At 53.7% G+C, this 16,338-nt stretch overlaps 1 protein-coding gene across 1 annotated transcript; it reads right to left on the bottom strand.

Annotated features, from left to right (window-relative positions):
* Nucleotides 1-16,338, bottom strand: FOXRED2 (FAD dependent oxidoreductase domain containing 2). Its single transcript, XM_043882299.1, has 9 exons — nt 16,267-16,338; nt 15,089-15,637; nt 12,898-13,149; nt 12,510-12,773; nt 12,008-12,174; nt 8,591-8,756; nt 7,003-7,244; nt 5,701-5,871; nt 1-2,659 (listed from the first exon to the last, which is right to left on the bottom strand). Exons 2-9 carry the CDS (start codon nt 15,634-15,636, stop codon nt 2,400-2,402), a joined length of 2,070 nt encoding a protein of 689 aa, XP_043738234.1. The 5' UTR covers nt 15,637; nt 16,267-16,338; the 3' UTR covers nt 1-2,399.

Genomic DNA, 16,338 nt, shown 5'->3' with positions numbered 1-16,338 from the left:
TTCCAGTCTAACATCACTTATTGTACAATCCTGTACAATCTTTTCCACTGGTTTGTGATTCCCTTTAAAAAACACCTCCATCTTAGAGCAGGCTCTACTTCTGGCTTATTGTTTCACTGATTTGTCTGTTTTGCATGTGTAACTTTATAATATTTTCAAAAAGAATGAATGGATGAAGTCAGGCCTTAGCTAGAAGGACTTGATCTGGCTGGAAACAAGATCTGCTAGACAGCTGTCTAAACTTGACAAGGAAAGAAACTGAGGCAAAGAAGTAGGACACGTGAGTCCATACAACACAAGAGGAAGATAGCAGACAGCAAAGATGACAGGCCTAAGGCAACGGGCACTCAGGGGCAAGGATTTACAAAAAAGGCCCTGGAGGCTGGGGAGGGTGGTTTGCTAGAAGCAAGCAAGATGTAGACAGGACTCCAGCCACTGCAGCAATGATCTTCATAGGAAAAAGTAGTTCTCTGAAGCCAACTATTAATTTACAGGAAAAATACCAGGGAATTTGTGTCTCATTGGCTGAGTAAGAGCTGAACCATGTCTTATTAAACACAAATAAGGCTGGTGATATTTTGATGGAATTAAGAACTTGGCACATGACAGGAAGAGCAGCAGATGTCACATACTTAGGCGTCAGTCAACTATTCGTTACAGCACCTCGAACCGGGGGCTCAGCCAGCCTTTAGTAACTGGGTAGGCAAGATGTGTGTAACAGGATTTGATAATATGGATACAGTCCTAATTATTTATTTTCATACTTGTTTTTTTTTTTTTTAATTTTATTTTTTGGCCATGCCAAGAGGCATGTAGGATCTTAGTTCCCCAACCAGGGATTGAACCCTCACACCTCCTGCATTGGAAGTGTGGAGTCTTAACCACTGGACCACTAGAAATCCCAAAAGATTTATTTTTTTAAAAAAGTTTAGGAAAAGGAAGGGTGGACTAATGGGACCTAATTTTGGTTTACCCTGTAAACAGTATGAAATACAGCAAATTCAACAGCCTGGGATTAGGGAGAGACCCTTCACTGAGAAGTTTCAGCTCTCTGTAAACTATGCCACGTCTTGCCATGGGGTAAACACCTCCTCCCTGACAGGCTCAGGCTTTTGGAGTCTCAATGTTGTGACTGCAAACACCTGGAGCACAGACAGTGGTGCTGGAGGTAAGGGATTTTGGACCTGGCCGTCATGAAGAAGCTGTTCCAAGTAAAGGGCAGTGGATCTGGAAAGTTTGTGTCCCTACCATTCTGAGTGGACACATGAAGGACTTACTGGTAAGAACCAGTGAGAAAGCTATCACCTGTGATCCCGGGCTTTTGAGGAAACCACCATGATTATTTTCTGTACAAATGCTTTCCCATGGCTTACTCATCAATGGGACTCAAATACCTGATGAGAGAGTAAGAAGGGACAGATTCCTGGTGAGGAGGGACAATAAAAAAGCCAGAACAGCTCAGGGAACCAGAAACTACATTCATCATCGTTATCTTACAAACTCATTTATAGATGATTTCTTGCCCATGCTGAGCTGGGCTCTGTATGGAACAGTGGGGTGAATCCCCTCCAAGAGGATCCCCACTGATAGCCAGCATGGGGACCATTTCACAAAGCCTGATCTGGCAGGGCAGAGGCGAGGAGGCGCTGTTCGGAATGCCAGAGGGCAGGGGAGTAGGATGAGAGAGAGGAGAACACAGAGCGGGAAGGCAAGTCAGGGAGGGCGGTCCTGGGGAGAGAGCAGCTTGGCAGAGACCCGCGTAGATAAGACGGCCTACAGGGAGCTGTCCTCTCTCTGCCCCGACTGGGATTCTGAAAGCAGAGATGGGGCGGGGAGAGGCAGTATGGTGAAGCAGGGCGGGCCTTAGGGCTTCGCAGACTCTTTGCTGGGACCCCTGGGATCACCTGACCTTCCTCAGCTGGTGTTTCCATCAGGGGGTAACGGCCCCACCTGCCCCACTTGGCGGAGGACCTTAGAGCGTTTGTCTTAAAGTGCCTGCTACAACCTGTATGAAGATGAGGGTGGATTGCACTTGTGAAGCGCTCCACGGGTAGGCGGAATCCAGGGCCCTCGGAAGAGGAACACTGGGCACTTGATGGGGACGGAGCTGAGGCCAGCCTGGTGCTCATGGTGGCTGGCTTGCAGACAAGTCTGGCGTGGAAGGCGGCTCCCTTCCATCTGGCAGAAGATGCTGTCCCTGGACCCCTCTTCCCAGAAATCCCTGAACCAAACAGGAGGGGAGACCACCGCGTGGCCACCCTTCAGCCCGTCTGTGCCCTCCATGTGGCTTTGGTGTGGTCGCCGCGATGATCTGAGGGGGGTCTTTGGCAATCACGTGGGAGCACGAAACTGTGGGGAAGAGGAAGGCTGACTGTGACCCTAGTGGGAGCAGCCGCCCATCAGAGCTCCTCCTTGTTGCTGTTGAAAGGTGAGACCGGAGGCCCCGGAGCCAGAGGGTGCCCTCCTGGCCCGCGGTCGCCAGGCTGCTGCTCGCTGGCCCCCTGGCGCTGGCCCATGATGGCAGAGTCCCACAGGAGCCCGCTCTCCACGCCGTGCTGACGGAGGCTCTCAGTTCCCACGAGACCCTGCGTTCTCAGGTAGCCCTGCTGGCAAAAGGGCGGGAGCTTCTGGTGTGTTAGGGCGAACAGGAAACAGGACTCTGCACAAAAGTAAAAGGAGATGGGCTGAGAGCTGTGGGGACAGGTCCAAGGGGAGGGGCTGCTGATGCCCCAGTGGCCTCACTGCTTCCCTCCAGCCCCTGAGCCTGGGGGCCGCCTGTTCTGGGTATCTCATGTCTGACCTGGGTAGCCGTGGACCCCATCCTTCCCTGAAGTTCTAAGACTAGGAGCCGCCTTGACATTATGGGGGAAAAAAGCTCCAAAGGAAACCAAACCAAAGAGATGGCCCAGCTCCCAGAGATAGGGGCCTGCATGCTGCTGTGTGTGGAGCCACTGGCGGGGGAGGGGGGAGCTCACCCACTCAGGAGCAGCCCCTCCGCCTTCTGTTCCAGGGGCCACCCTGGGGGCTGGGATCTACCGAAACCCGGGTGCCTAGAGCCTGTGCTCTGTGACAAGCGAAGCTCCCGCAGTGAGAAGCCAATGCACAGCAAAGACCCAGTGCAGCCAAAAATAAATAAAAATTATTTTTAAATTAAAAAAAAAAAAAGCAAAGGATTAAACAGATGTGGGCTCAGGCTTCTGAGGGCTTTAGAGACAGGATGGGAAGATGGTGTGTCAGAGAACCATCCTGACCTCCTGTCTCAGTAAACAGGCACATTATAAAGGGTGCTATAAGGCTCACACGAGTGATCAGGCTGGGAGTGCTACAGGAACGGTATTTCCCACCTTCTCTCTGACTTCCAGTACAGAGGGCCCTTGGCAGAATGGGCCACAACCACCCTCTCTGAACAGGGAAGACAGCAGACATGGGAGAGGATGGAGGGGGGCCAGTGAGGCAGCCTTTTGGCAAGCAACCCCTCCAATGACATATGTCACCCCTTCTGCAGGGCCAGGGGGCAGAGAAGCCCAGCAGATCTGGGGCCAGAACTAGCAGCTGCACATCTGTTAAAGGGATGGAGGGGAAGCCCACCTCTGCCAGCTAGCCCTTCGTTGGGGGAGTCTTGCAAGTTCAAGGCAGTGACACCTGGTGACTTGTACTGTTGAGTATATCTAGGAGATAGGAGCCAGGAGACTCAAAGGGCCTGTGGTGATGGACTGGTGGGACCCATGACTCAGGGCCGGAATACACCCCCTAAAAGGTACCAGTATCTCTGTACTCCAGAAACCTCAAGAAATAGGTAGGCATTTTGCAGCTGAGGTCTCTAGACCTTCAATGCACAATTTCCTATGGAAGCATACAGTCAGAGCTGATGTCTGCAGGATGCTAGTACTTCAAAGCTGCTTTAGCTCTGCTGTCTGAATTACCCCTGCTGGAGCGTCTACATATGTTTAGACTGTTAACTTCAAGTACTGTTTTAAGCCATCTCCCTTGGTACGTACATTTTTTATTTCAAGGTGAGCTGAAGGACTCCTGCTCTCTGACCTGTAGGCCAAGGACTGACGATCTCTAACTTGGTCTGATACGAATAGTGCCTGATATGCAACCACTGTTTCAACAGATATTTGCTAAACAGAAAAAAAAAGTGGCTATCCTAGTAATTCAGAGAGTTAAAAAAAAAGACAAAAATCTGGCTTGTTTCGGTCAGTTCTGCCTCTGAATCATGAGACTTCTCTTCCCAAGTCCCTCTTTGGGTTCGACTATCAGAGCTGTCTTCCAGTTCACCAATTTTCCCTTCATCTATGTCTAATGTGCTACTAACCTTGATACTGAGTTTCTAATTACAAACTGATACTTTTATTTCCAGAAGTTCTACTTGGACCTTTCTCAAAATTGCCCATTCAATATCCTTTCCTTCTATTTTTAGTAAACCCTTTTTTATTTATTCACAGAGTTTATACATACTTTACATCTTCTCTCTGACCACTCCAATTCATATATTCCCTGTAGGTTTAATTCAACAGTGTTGTTTCTGTTGACACTCCTGCATGGTCATTTGAGTTCCTGTGTGTTAGTGGTTTCTGCTTGGGAGTTCATGTTCCAGAGAACTTTCATCTGTGGGAATTCTTCGAGGTCTGGCTTTAAAGTCTATTTCCTCACAGAAGACTCGAACTGATGCCTGTGATTTCTGCACCAAGATGACAGTGTGAACTTTGGCCCAAACTCCTACAAATGAGGCCTAGTGGATGGAAATTCTCAAGGGAGGTTTTTCTCCCCACACTACACAGAGCCAAAAATCCTGCATCTCCTCTGTCTCTCCTGGGAGTGCTTTCTGGCTTCTAGCTTACCCACTGAGACCCTGGCTTTATTTGTTTTCTGTACAGACCTCTTAGGGCTTCCCTTAGGGTGCTAGTGGTAAAGAACCCGCCTGTCAATGCAGGAGACACAGGAGACGCGGGTTTGATACCTGGGTTGGGAAGATCCCCTGGAGAAGGAAATGGCAGCTCACTCCGGTATTCTTGCCTGGAAAATCCTATGGACAGAGGAGCCTGGCGGGCTACAGTCCATGGGGTTGTAGAAGAGTCAGACCCAAGTGAGCGACTAAGTACGCACATACAGACCTCCTACCCCGTTCCCGCCTCGCCTTTCCATCCCCATGTGCTGGTTAGTTATGCAGGCTCTAGACCCCCAATGGCCAGCGGGTATCACCTTCTCTAGTATGTGTTCTGTGCTTTTCTTAGTGTCTGGCTTCTGGGGGGGGTGGGTCCCGTATTTTTCTGTAAGTACTTTAAAGAAGACATTTTACTCAGTGTCTGCATGCATGCACGCTAAGTCGCTTCAGCCGTGTCCAACTCTTTGCGACCCCATGGACTGCAGCCCGCCAGGCTCCTCTGTCCTTGGAATTTTCCAGGTGAGAATATGGGAGTGGGTTGCCATTTCCTCCTCCAGGAGATCTTCCAGACCCAGGGATCGAACCCGCGTCTCTTACGTCTCCTGCGTAGGCAGGTGGGCTCTTTACCGCTAGTGCTACCTGGGAAGCGCTAGTGTGCGCAGGTGTGCCATGCTGGGAGGGCTTTCTGTGAACGTCGAGGCCTCGGGTGTGGGTTTCCAGACGTGTGTCTGAAAGTTCCACAGGGCACTGATCTACCTGGTCGTCTTCACCCTCCAGCTCAGCCCCTCTGTCCTCCTGGGAACCTAACCTACCTGCATAGAAGCTTCGCAGATCGGTGTCCAAACAGTTCTCCAGGAAGCGCCTCAGGGGCAGGATGTGCCCCACCGGGGCCGTCCAGTCCGTCAGGAAATCTTCCACGACGTGGTGGAGGGCTGAGGGCCGCGGGAGCGGCCAGCCCGCTGGGCGGAACCTCACCTCCTGCTCTGTGGGGAGGAGAGGGCACCACTTCAGAGTCCTTCCCAGAGCTGCAGCCTGGGTGCCGCCCCCCCCGCCCCCCCGTCCTCTTCTGCTCGGCCTTCCTGACACCTCTCTGGTCAGCTGGTTCAGCTGTCCTTCCAAATGTCTGAAAGGCTGATGTGAAGGAGAGGGACTAGGCCAGACTCACTCCTGTGCTGTCAGGGGGAGGAACTGAGACCAGTCCCTTGAACTTGGTTTGCTTCTAAGACTTGCATGGACTGAGGTCTGCTGCAGCTGCTTTGAAACTGGTCTTTCTGTGAGTGGACTCTGGGTCCTGCCTCCAAGGGGTCTTAGGGCCCCTCTAGTCCAGTTTCCTATCTGGTGGGGTGCCCTTCTGTGTGTCCCCATCACAGGACACCCAGCCATGACCATTCCCATACCAGGAAACTGCGAGGGGGCCTGTCCCAGCCTCGGCAGCTTTCAGGATGAGCTGCTGCTTACGAGTGTGAACCTGAGTTCCTGTCACTTCTACCCGCTGACACTACCTCTGCCCTCTGGAGCGACCCCTAATTTTAGATCATCCTCTTCCAGGTGACATGTCTTCCAGTTCAGAGGCAGGAGTCGTGTTCCCCAGGTTGGCCATCTGCCGGTAACCAGTCTGTACAGGGCACTGTGCTGGCATTCTGTGTTACTTCGTCCATTCTCCTCTTACACGGAAGGTGTCACTGCCACCCCATTTCACACACGAGCAAGCTGAGGCTCAGAGGGGTTACGTAATGGTGCAAGGTCACAGCGAGGGAAGGACGGCCCTGGGAACAGCGCCCAGCTCTCCTGCTCCCTTCCTGTGCTGACCTGCTCCCGTCCCTTCGCTGTTCCTCCTAGAGTCGATCTCCAGACCACCCTCCGTCCCCTGCCTCACTGCAAGGCCAGCCTTCTCTGGACACAGCGACGACACTACCCCTCTTACTACTGGAGGCGACCACAGCACTCCAAGTGTGGCCTGCTGTGGGCCAGAATCTGGGAACAGCATTTATCATTCATAGACCGCTTGCTCCACTGAGGCTCTGGGCAGGGCCCCCAGTGTTCCCCCTTTCATCAGCTGAGGGTACCGCATGAAGGCCCAATGGTGCTGGGGTCTGAGGAGGGCCCCAGCTCACCGGTGGGGAGGTGCCTGTAGTAGTAGATGACAGGATGGAGGAAGTTGGACAGCCAGGCGTCTTCCATGTGCCCCACAGAGCGGTCAGAAAAGAAGACGTCCTTGTCGGGCCCAGAGTAGTTCCGGCCATACTCCATGTTGATGACGAAGAGCCCATGCCTCGCCCTCTTTCCCGTGATTGTCTCCAGCTGCGCCAGCATCTGCATGGGGAACTCCTCCAGATACTCAAAGATGGTGGCGTTCCTGGGGACAGGGGCACATGACGGGGGTGAGACCCTGGGTCCTTCGGCAGAGGTGACAGGAGCATGTGTGTGCATGTGGGTGGTGCGCACACGCCACCTCGCCTTCCTAGAAGCAGCCATCAAACAGCATACAGACTCTGATCAGATCCGAGCATCTCACCTGAATAATACTAGAGCCTAGACCTACAGGTGTCAGAAAGCCTGGAGGAACCTGAATGGGTATCTGGGGAAAGGGTGAGCCAGGCTGAGACAGTGACAGAGAAGCCCTACGAGGGACTGAAGGCATGTTCCAGAGACAGGAAGGAGGCCCGTGGGGCCCCAGTGGAGCGAGGGGCAGGTCAAGGCAGGCCATGTGTGCCACCATGGCAAAGTCTCCAGGCCCGGAAAGGGGGGGTTGAGGGCCCTCAGAGGGTATTGAAAGGGTGAATTCTGAGTGACTCAAGTTTTAAAAGAATCATTCCGGCCCACCGTGTTGAGAGCAGACCACAGGGGCCAAGGCGAGGGGCTGCTCTATCAGTGCAGGAGGGGGATGCTCTGGGGTCCAGACCAAGGTGGCAGCAATGGGGCTACTGAGAGGCAGGCAGGTTCTAAACACAGTTGGAAGGTAGAGTGGACAGAATCTATGGGTGGTGTGTGTGTGATGAGTGGGTGTGAGAGACAGGAGTCAAGGGTGATGAGGGAGGTTCTGCTCCAAGCACCTTTGAGTTTCCTGCATGTCCCTCAACCTGGTGTGCTGCTGCACCCACTGGCTTTGGACCAGGCTGTTCCTTCTGTGGCTTCTCACCTGCGACCTGTCCTTTTCAGACCACCCCACCCAGCCCTGCTCCCTTCCCTGCTCCCGATGGTTTCCTTCTAAGGCAGTGACCTCTGTGATCCGCTGCTTATCATTTCATTGATAAGGCTGGCCCAGAGAGCTCGTAAATCCCCACAGGTGGTCACCTGTCATGGTTGCAGGCCACTGCTTCTGTGTTTACTGCCAGATGCTTTCCACCAGTTACCTTTACTCCTTCCTACAGCCCTGCAAGGTCGATGTTATTAGCTCCATTTTGCAGATGAGTGAAAGGCTCAGAGAGGCTAACTAACTTGCCCCAGATCACACTGGTGGAAAGTGGCAAAGCTGCCGTCATACCCACGTCTGTCAATCTGTCTGTCAGTAGAGCTTGTGGTGTTGATTTTCCCCAGAAGAGCCGAGTCCCCTCCCTCTCTGCCAACCCAGTCTCCAGCCTTCTCCATCTTAGGAAGGAACCACTGGGCTGTTCCACACATGCAACAGGAAAAGAAGAGCAAGACGGGGTTGGGGGGGTAGGCTGGTGGGGATGAGGGCAGGAGACGGGGAGGAAGACTCACTCCTTTAGCAGGACCACGTCGGCCAGCACACTGAACATCTGGTAGAGCCCAGAGGCCTCGTTGATGCGCCGGATGATGGCACTGGCCAGGTGTGTGATGGGGTGCTCGGTGGAGGGCCAGGCCACACCGTGGTGGCGCTGCTCCAGCAGCCGGTGGACGGCACGCACTGAAACGGCCAGAGGGAGAACGGCAAGCTGCCCTTAAGATGTTATCTTTCACCTCTGGGAGGACGCAGCGTCCCCATCAGCTCTGCACCCGGGACATCCTCGTGTGCATGGCTCTGAGAAGATGAGTTTAGGGGAGGGTCGTACAGGTTTTCTGAGAAGGGCTGGAGGGGAAGTGTTTCTGGCTTTAGTGGTGTCTATCAGGTGACTCAGTTTATGCTCTGGTGGGATAGCAGCCATAGAGGACCGCAAAATGAATGGGCGTGGCTAGATTTGGCCCCCAGGCCGGAGACTGCCTGTTTCTGCTTTAGGCCTCCTGCATGTAAAAGTCCTGCCACTGTCACCTCACTGTGACGTGTCCACACCAGGCCCAGAGCCTTCCTCTGCAACCTCTCCTCTCGCCATAGCCCCCACATCTGTCAGAGACTCCCAGATGGAGAACCTTTCGATGGCTCCCTCTCCGTCACAGCCAAAATCCAATCTCAGTTCTACTTTGAGATACTCTGTATATTTCTGGAAGGATAGAGAAGAAACAGTTATCTCCAACAACAGGGAACATCTTCTGTGGACCTGGGGCTGCCCTTACACAGCTGTGACACTGGGACACCCCACACAACTGCCTGCCTCCTCGAAATGAATCAACACAACACCCCAATCCAATAATGGCAAAGACACAGACAATTCACGTGACAAGAGGCTCGGTCTGCCAGCGGTCACAGGAAAGGATGTTCAGCCTCATGAGACAGACAGACAGAAACCTGGTTCTCTGGAGGAAACGAGGTTAGGCTGAGTTTTGTGAAAGGCTGAGTAATTACACAGCTAGGGGGATGGGGTAGGGGGCCTGACAAAAGGAGCACAGGTGCAAAGACATAAAACCTTGAGAGAAATGGGCGCATTCTGAAAAGGAGGCGAGGGCCAGGCTGGGCAGGTGAGCTGGTCCTGGCCTGTATGAAGCTCTGGACACCATACCGAGGACCTGGCTAGGGAGCCCCTGGAAGGTTTTTTGTTCAAATAACAGTGTTTTGGTGGGCATCAGAGTGTCTGGATGGGAAGCCAGAGAGACCAGTGGCAGGAAGACCAGTCAGGAGAGACAAAGGGGCCCCAAGTCAGGCAAGCGAGGCTGGGATGGAGTGATGGGGGAAGGGAGGGGCAGGGTTCCCAGCAGGCCCTACCTTCCACAGCTACCATCTCTTGTGTTCTGTGGCTTTCCTCTGCCTTGCTGTTTTCTACTTGTCTCCCTTGGGACAAGCTGTTTCTCAGCTGAATGATGAGCAAGGTCGGGCAGGATGTACCGTGTACAGCTGCACTGCCCCTCCCCCTAGGCAGGTCCTCAGCCAGGAACAGGGACCACAGGTCTCAGTGGCCTGTCCACCCAGAAGTGTTTCCCATTTGCCTGAAACTCAATGGTTAGCTGGGAGCCTTTGAGTCACACAGGTGTGGATTCAAATGCCACCTCTGTTTTCCATTGGCTTGGTGACTTCGGGTAAGTGACTTAGGTTCTCTGTGCCCCCATTTCCTTCTATGAAAAAGGGAACTGAAATAACAAGATCTGTCTTACGGGGCTGTTGGGAGGATTAAGAATGTGAGATAGGTGGGGCTTCCCAGGTGGGTCAGTGGTAAAGAACCCACCTGCCAATGCAGGAGGCACGGGTTTGATCCCTGGTCTGGGAAGATCCCACATGCCTCGGAACAACTAATCATGTGTGCCATAACTATTGAGCCTGTGCTCTAGAGCCCAGGCACCCTAGAGTCTGTGCTCTGCAACAAGACAAGCCACCACAATGAGAAGATACACACGGCAACCAGAGGAGTAGCCCCTGCTCGCTGCAACTAGAGAAAAGCCCACACAGTCAAAAAGACCCAGCACAGTCAAAAAAAAAGAGGAAAGTGATCTGGAGAAAGATCAGGGGATGGGGGAGGCAAGAGAGAAGGGGCAGGACCTGCCAGGACAGCGGGTATGGGGAGGGTGACGTGCATAGAGTGTGAGGAGGGTTTCCTGCTGGGGACACAGCTGGAGAGAGAGACTCTTCCTATTCTGTGTGTGTGTGTGTGTGTGTGTGTGTGCGGTCTGCAAATATTTCGGTAAACAGACAGCGAACACTCTCTCCTTGGTTTTCTTCCCCAACAGCATGCACAGGGTATAAAATATATCATCTGTAAATCAGCAGCAAAACATGATTATCTTTCCATGCCAAACTGGAAAGAGAGTGAAATGCAGAAACTAGCATCAAGGCAAGTGAGGCATCAAATTAGATACAGAAACATCAGGAAGAAGGACACTTACGGTGTTTTTATGGTCAAATTAACTGGCCCATGTTAACACTCGTCATGCGATAAAGCACCCATCCAGTGGGCTACCCAGAGTGCAGAAAACTGGCACCGTTGGTACCAAGAATTTTAAAAAAAGAGCTGATATAATCTAGGTGCCATTTTTAATGAAATTTGTTGGTACCCAAAGTTTATGTGTACATAACGCTTCCCAGGTGCACTGCCTCCAGGAATTACCTTATTTAGTCCTTACCATGGCCCCACGGGGAAGAAAGTCCACCTCATTTACCTCTCCGATGTCAGGGGAGGGCCAACAGGCTTAGGGAGCTTAGGGAGCCTCACAGTCTGAGACCACCCAGCCGTTCCCCAAGGTGAGCTGTCCCCAAGCTCAGCATTACTGCCAATGTAGGTACTTCACCCACACAGGGCTGACGCATGGAGCATGCACCCCCAGGTTACACCTTATCTGGGACTTCTCTAGACCAGTGGTCCCCAACCTTTTTGGCACCAGGGACTGGTTTTGTGGAAGACAACTTTTCTATAGACTCAGGGCGGGGTGGGTGGTTTGGGGATGATTCTTATAAGAAGCACACAACCTAGATCCCTCGCACTCACAGTTCACAGTAGGGTTTGCGCTCCTATGAGAATCTAATGCCACCACTGATCTGACAGAAGGCGGAGCTCAGGCAGCACTGTGAGCGATGGAGAGCTCCTATAAATATACATGAAGCTTTGCTCGCTCACCAGCCACTCACCTCCTGCCGTGCGGCCTGGTTCCGGTCCATAGCCCAGGGGTTGGGAACCCCTGCTCTAGACATATCCTCAGACCATGAAAACCCACTGCTGTCTGCCCCAGATGGGAATTTATGACAATCAACTGCTGATAAGCAATCCCTTTAAGACTGCTCTAAGCAAATAAGGCATGTATTTGCAAACCCTAGGGATGGTTCTGTCTAGGGACAGCAGCCCTCTCTGCCAGGCTCACCTGTGTATCGGAATCCATGGATGAAACCCCCAGCAGATTTCCGGTAATCCACTGAATGGCTGGCAGTCCCCAGGATGAAGAGGCCCCGGCTCCCTTTGGATTCATAGCTGGCTCTGACCAGGGGGTACTTCTTGCTGAGTTCACTCCCTGAAGAGAGTCGGAGTGACCTGTGAGTGGAGAGGGTTGTGAATTAAAATCACTGCTGTGCATGAAACACTTTTTACAGTTCTGGCACTGAGCTAGTTTAAATCACACCCCAACCCTAGAAGGCAGGTATGATCATGTCCATTGAACACAGAATAACTGACCTTCAGGGTAAAGATGTGGTGGGGCAGGGACACACCCAGGACTCAAGCCTGACTGGCGTCTGGGCTTGGGTCCCTGTGTGACTTGACAGGACAGGAAGATCGGTTCAGGGCCTCCGGTGTCTCCTTGTCCACCCGGGGCCTGGACCAGACGGCTTTGCTGAGAGATCGAGTTCCTCCCCTCCATTTGGACTCACTTGCTGAAAATGGAGAAGTCAAACTTCCAGCCCAGGCAGCGGATGACCCGGTCATAGGCCACGCGCATGGCAAAGTTGTCATTGTCGTCCTGGGGGAGGGGGATGGCGTCAGAACTCTGGTTGCCTGCCTCCATGAAGAGCTTCAGAGTGATGTGGAACTTGCCCTGGTGGTCCTTCACGATGGCCAAGTCTGTCAGGTCGGACTCGAGCAACCCGTCCAGGGACTTCAGCTGGTAGGTGTCCAGCAGGCCATTGTTGATGGCCCTGGGGCCCCAAGGGAAGGTCAGGAGAGAGAGAGAAGGGTCTGTGCTAGGTGAGGGAGACTCGGGGGCAGGGGGGCTTAGTCAGGCGGGGGCCAGGGCGGCACACATGACACCTCCCAGCATACCTGAGGTCTCCGACGTAGTGGGTGGCCCAGGAGAGCCGGACCCGGGAGCGGCTCAGCATATGGATAAAGTTGGTGACACTGAAGATGTTCTCTGCTGTCTCAAAGGCCGAGTTCCCCCGGCCCAGGATCAGCACGTTCTGACCCACGAAGTCCTTGGGATCCACGGACACGGACTCATAACCATCCGCATATTCGGAGCCAGGGAAGTCCACCTGGTTGGGCACCGACAAGCCGGTGGCCACGAGAAGGACGCTGCAGGTGGGGGACAGAGGGAGGATGGCTTAGCCTCTCAGCTATGAGAGCACTAAGTAAAAAATCCCTCTTTGGACCTGCCGCCTGGCTCGCCGGCCCCACCCAGGCTGCTAGGTCCTAAAGGAAAGCAGGTCCTTCATTCCTCTGCCTACTTCCTGACCTGTCCCAGCATATCTGACACTTTACCTCAGCCCCCTCACTGAATGATCCACTGGGTATAGTTTGCTTTTCACCTTTCTGGGATTATACCAAACGTGAGAATCAGTTTTACTTTCTGACTCTAGAGAGGGTGACACCATAAGAAACAATAATTCACTTAATTTTGAACACAGCAGCCATACCAAGTACCACCATGAAAATGAAACTAGGCACTCTGCTTTCCCCTTTCTTACTTCCCTGGCAGATGCAGGATCTGCTGAGCAGTGATTCTGTACCAGTCCCTGTACTAACTACTTTGTGACTCATCTCACTGCTCAAAGCAGGCCTGCGTCGGTATTATTTGGCCTGTGTTACAGGTGAGGAATGCCGACTCCCGGTGGGCCCATGGCCTCCATAGCTCCTCAGATAGCAGAGCTAGACTCTGACCACAGCCCAGCCTAATTTCAGAGTCCTGCTCTTTCTGCTGATGGGGATTACAATCTTGTGGTGGGCAAGCCAGGAGCTGGACCCTGCTGGCCTGCAGAGGCAAGAGTGGATAACAAGATAGTTTCAAAAACAGGAACAGGTGTTCTGTAGAAAGGGCCTGGGCAGCCCCCATCCCCCCTTGTTTCCTGAGCTGTCCACTGGCATACATCTGACTCCCCTATACTATAGCACTTTGAAGTCCTAAGATGCGAGGGTCCAAACTGACCCCACTCCCTAGGCTGTAACAAGGAATAAGGCTGGGCCTCGGGCAAAAGGCTTGAGAAGATGAACTGTGATGAAGCACCTGCCTGGGGCTAGGTGCTAGGCTGACAACCAGGAAGGGGGAGTCAGTCTGGTGGGGCGTTAGAGTCAGAGGCTTCAGAGTCAGAAAGACAAGTGCAGTCAAGTGGCAGCTGCTACTTATTAGCTGTGTGACAGAACACAAGTGACTTAACTTCTCTGAGCCTCAGTTTGTCATTCATAAAATGGGGATCAGTGAACCTCCTTCACAGGGTCCTTTTGAGGATTAAACAAGCACGGTAGAATGTGTAACTCTGAGTTGGGGTTGTCTACACAATATTAAGCTTTCTCCCAAGCCAAAGCAAGCTGAAGCTGAATGCTGGCAGCACTGCCTGTTGTGCCTGGCTCTCGTTCAATTCTGAAATCCTACCGAGCCTGGCTAACACTTACTGGACACTTGCCAGCATTTCTCAGAATGGATTTTGGGGAACACAAGTTCTAGGAGAAATGCTACAAAAAGGGTTTTGTAGGTGCATAAGCTCAGATAATGCTAAATACTTTACCCAATGTTGGAGCCCTTCAGTGAATGTGAAAATATTTAAGACTGAAAAATCCTGGAGGGAAGAAATGGTCAGAATTTTCAAATATCTTTGGGTACACACATTTCTAGGAAACACCTGGGAAATGATAGATGAACTGAACCTCTGTGTACTGGATTTCAGTGGGAGCAAAGATGGGGAGGGGGCTTTCCGGTTGACTCAGTCTGTAAAGAATGCATCTGCAATGCAGAAGACCCAGGTTTGATCCCTGGGTCAGGAAGATCCCCTGGAGAAGGAAATGGCAACCCACTCCAGTATTCTTGCCTGGAGAATCCCATGGACAGAGGAGCCTGGTGGGCTACAGTCCATGGGCTCGCAAGAGTCAGACATGACTTAGCGACTAAACCACCACCAAAGATGGGCTGAAATGCCCTTTTCCTCCCATTTCTCCCATGCATATGGGCCAACCAATGGGTTTTCTTCCTCCCAGAAAGGCCCCAGCTTCAGCAGGTGAGCTCTGCAGCCAGGTTCCTTACCTACACTGGTATGCCTGGCCCCGGTGGTCGGTCAGGATGAAGTAATGGCCATTCCAGGCCCCGCGATCCTTGTTCAGAGTGACATGGGCAATGGTTGTGTTATACAGCACGTGAAGCCCCAGCCGCTCTGCAAAGTCGCTCAGGTAGCGCACCATGTCGCTGGCGTCGGGATAGTAGGCGTCAGAGTAGTGTCTGAAGAGCAGCCGGGGGTCGTGGCTGAGCAGAGAGTTCCAGTCGTGGCGCAGGTTGAACTCGGCATTGGTCTTGCCAGTGTACCGCTTGTTGATGCTGATGAGCTTGCGGTGCCGGGGGTAGCGCATGAAGAAGCTGCCCGGCCCCGGGGCGCGTTCAAACACCATGTAGTCTCTGCCTGCCCTTTGCAGGAAGTAGGCCATCTGCAGGCCTGCGGGCCCGGCGCCCAGGACGCAGTAGTCCCGATGCACGGGCGCCCAGGCCTGGGCAGGGCTCAGGGAGAGAGCCAGGTGCAGGGCGATGGTCAGGAGCAGCCCCGGGGCGCCCCACAGCGGGGCGGCGGCGGAGAGGCCCATCCTACGGCAGACCACAAGGGTGAGGCCTCGGACCACGGTAGGCCCCTTGAGGCCGGTGGAGGGGAGCCAGGAACTGGGGGCCTAGAGAGAGGCAAGGGCTTGCCCGTGCGCTCACTGCGATTTAGGGTGCAGCCAGAACCCAAAGACCTCTGACGTCAACTGCCCCGACTGCATCGTTTCTAGCTCGGATCTGGGCTCCCTGCAGGAGTCCCGAACCCCTCCATCTTCCTCAGGACCTTACTTCCCAGGGGCGCCGGACTCCTTACTGACATGGTAATAAAAGGGTAGGTATCTTCCCCGATTTCCCCTAATTTCTGGGGTGCCCAACACCCTCCTAGGGCCTCCCGAGGCCAGACCCTTGAGAGTCACGGCTTTTTGGCCTCGTCCCCGTGCTCCCGGCTCCAGCCTGGAGGATTGGGCTGCACGATCGTGTCCCCCGCCCGCGCCCGGCGCCCCGGCCTCTTCGGTCACGTGACAGGGATGCCCAGGCACACCTGCCGCGGAGCCGCGCGAGGCCGCTCTCCTGCAGACGCGCAGCATCCGGGAGCCGCTCCCTACGCGTGCGCGGTGCCCACGCCCGCAGCTCCCACCTCCCCGCCCGCCGGCCCACCGCGCGCACAGAGCTCGAACCTCCCAGCCGCTCCGGAGACAGCCCGCAGCCGAGTCAGGCCGCAATCGGCCAGCCCGCGCCTCCGCGGCGGC

This window comes from Cervus elaphus, chromosome 22, assembly GCF_910594005.1.
Source record: "Cervus elaphus chromosome 22, mCerEla1.1, whole genome shotgun sequence".
Taxonomy (NCBI): Eukaryota; Metazoa; Chordata; class Mammalia; order Artiodactyla; family Cervidae; genus Cervus; species Cervus elaphus.
The sequence above is the reverse complement of the archived record's forward strand: the minus strand, read 5'-3'. Positions and strand labels throughout refer to the sequence as shown.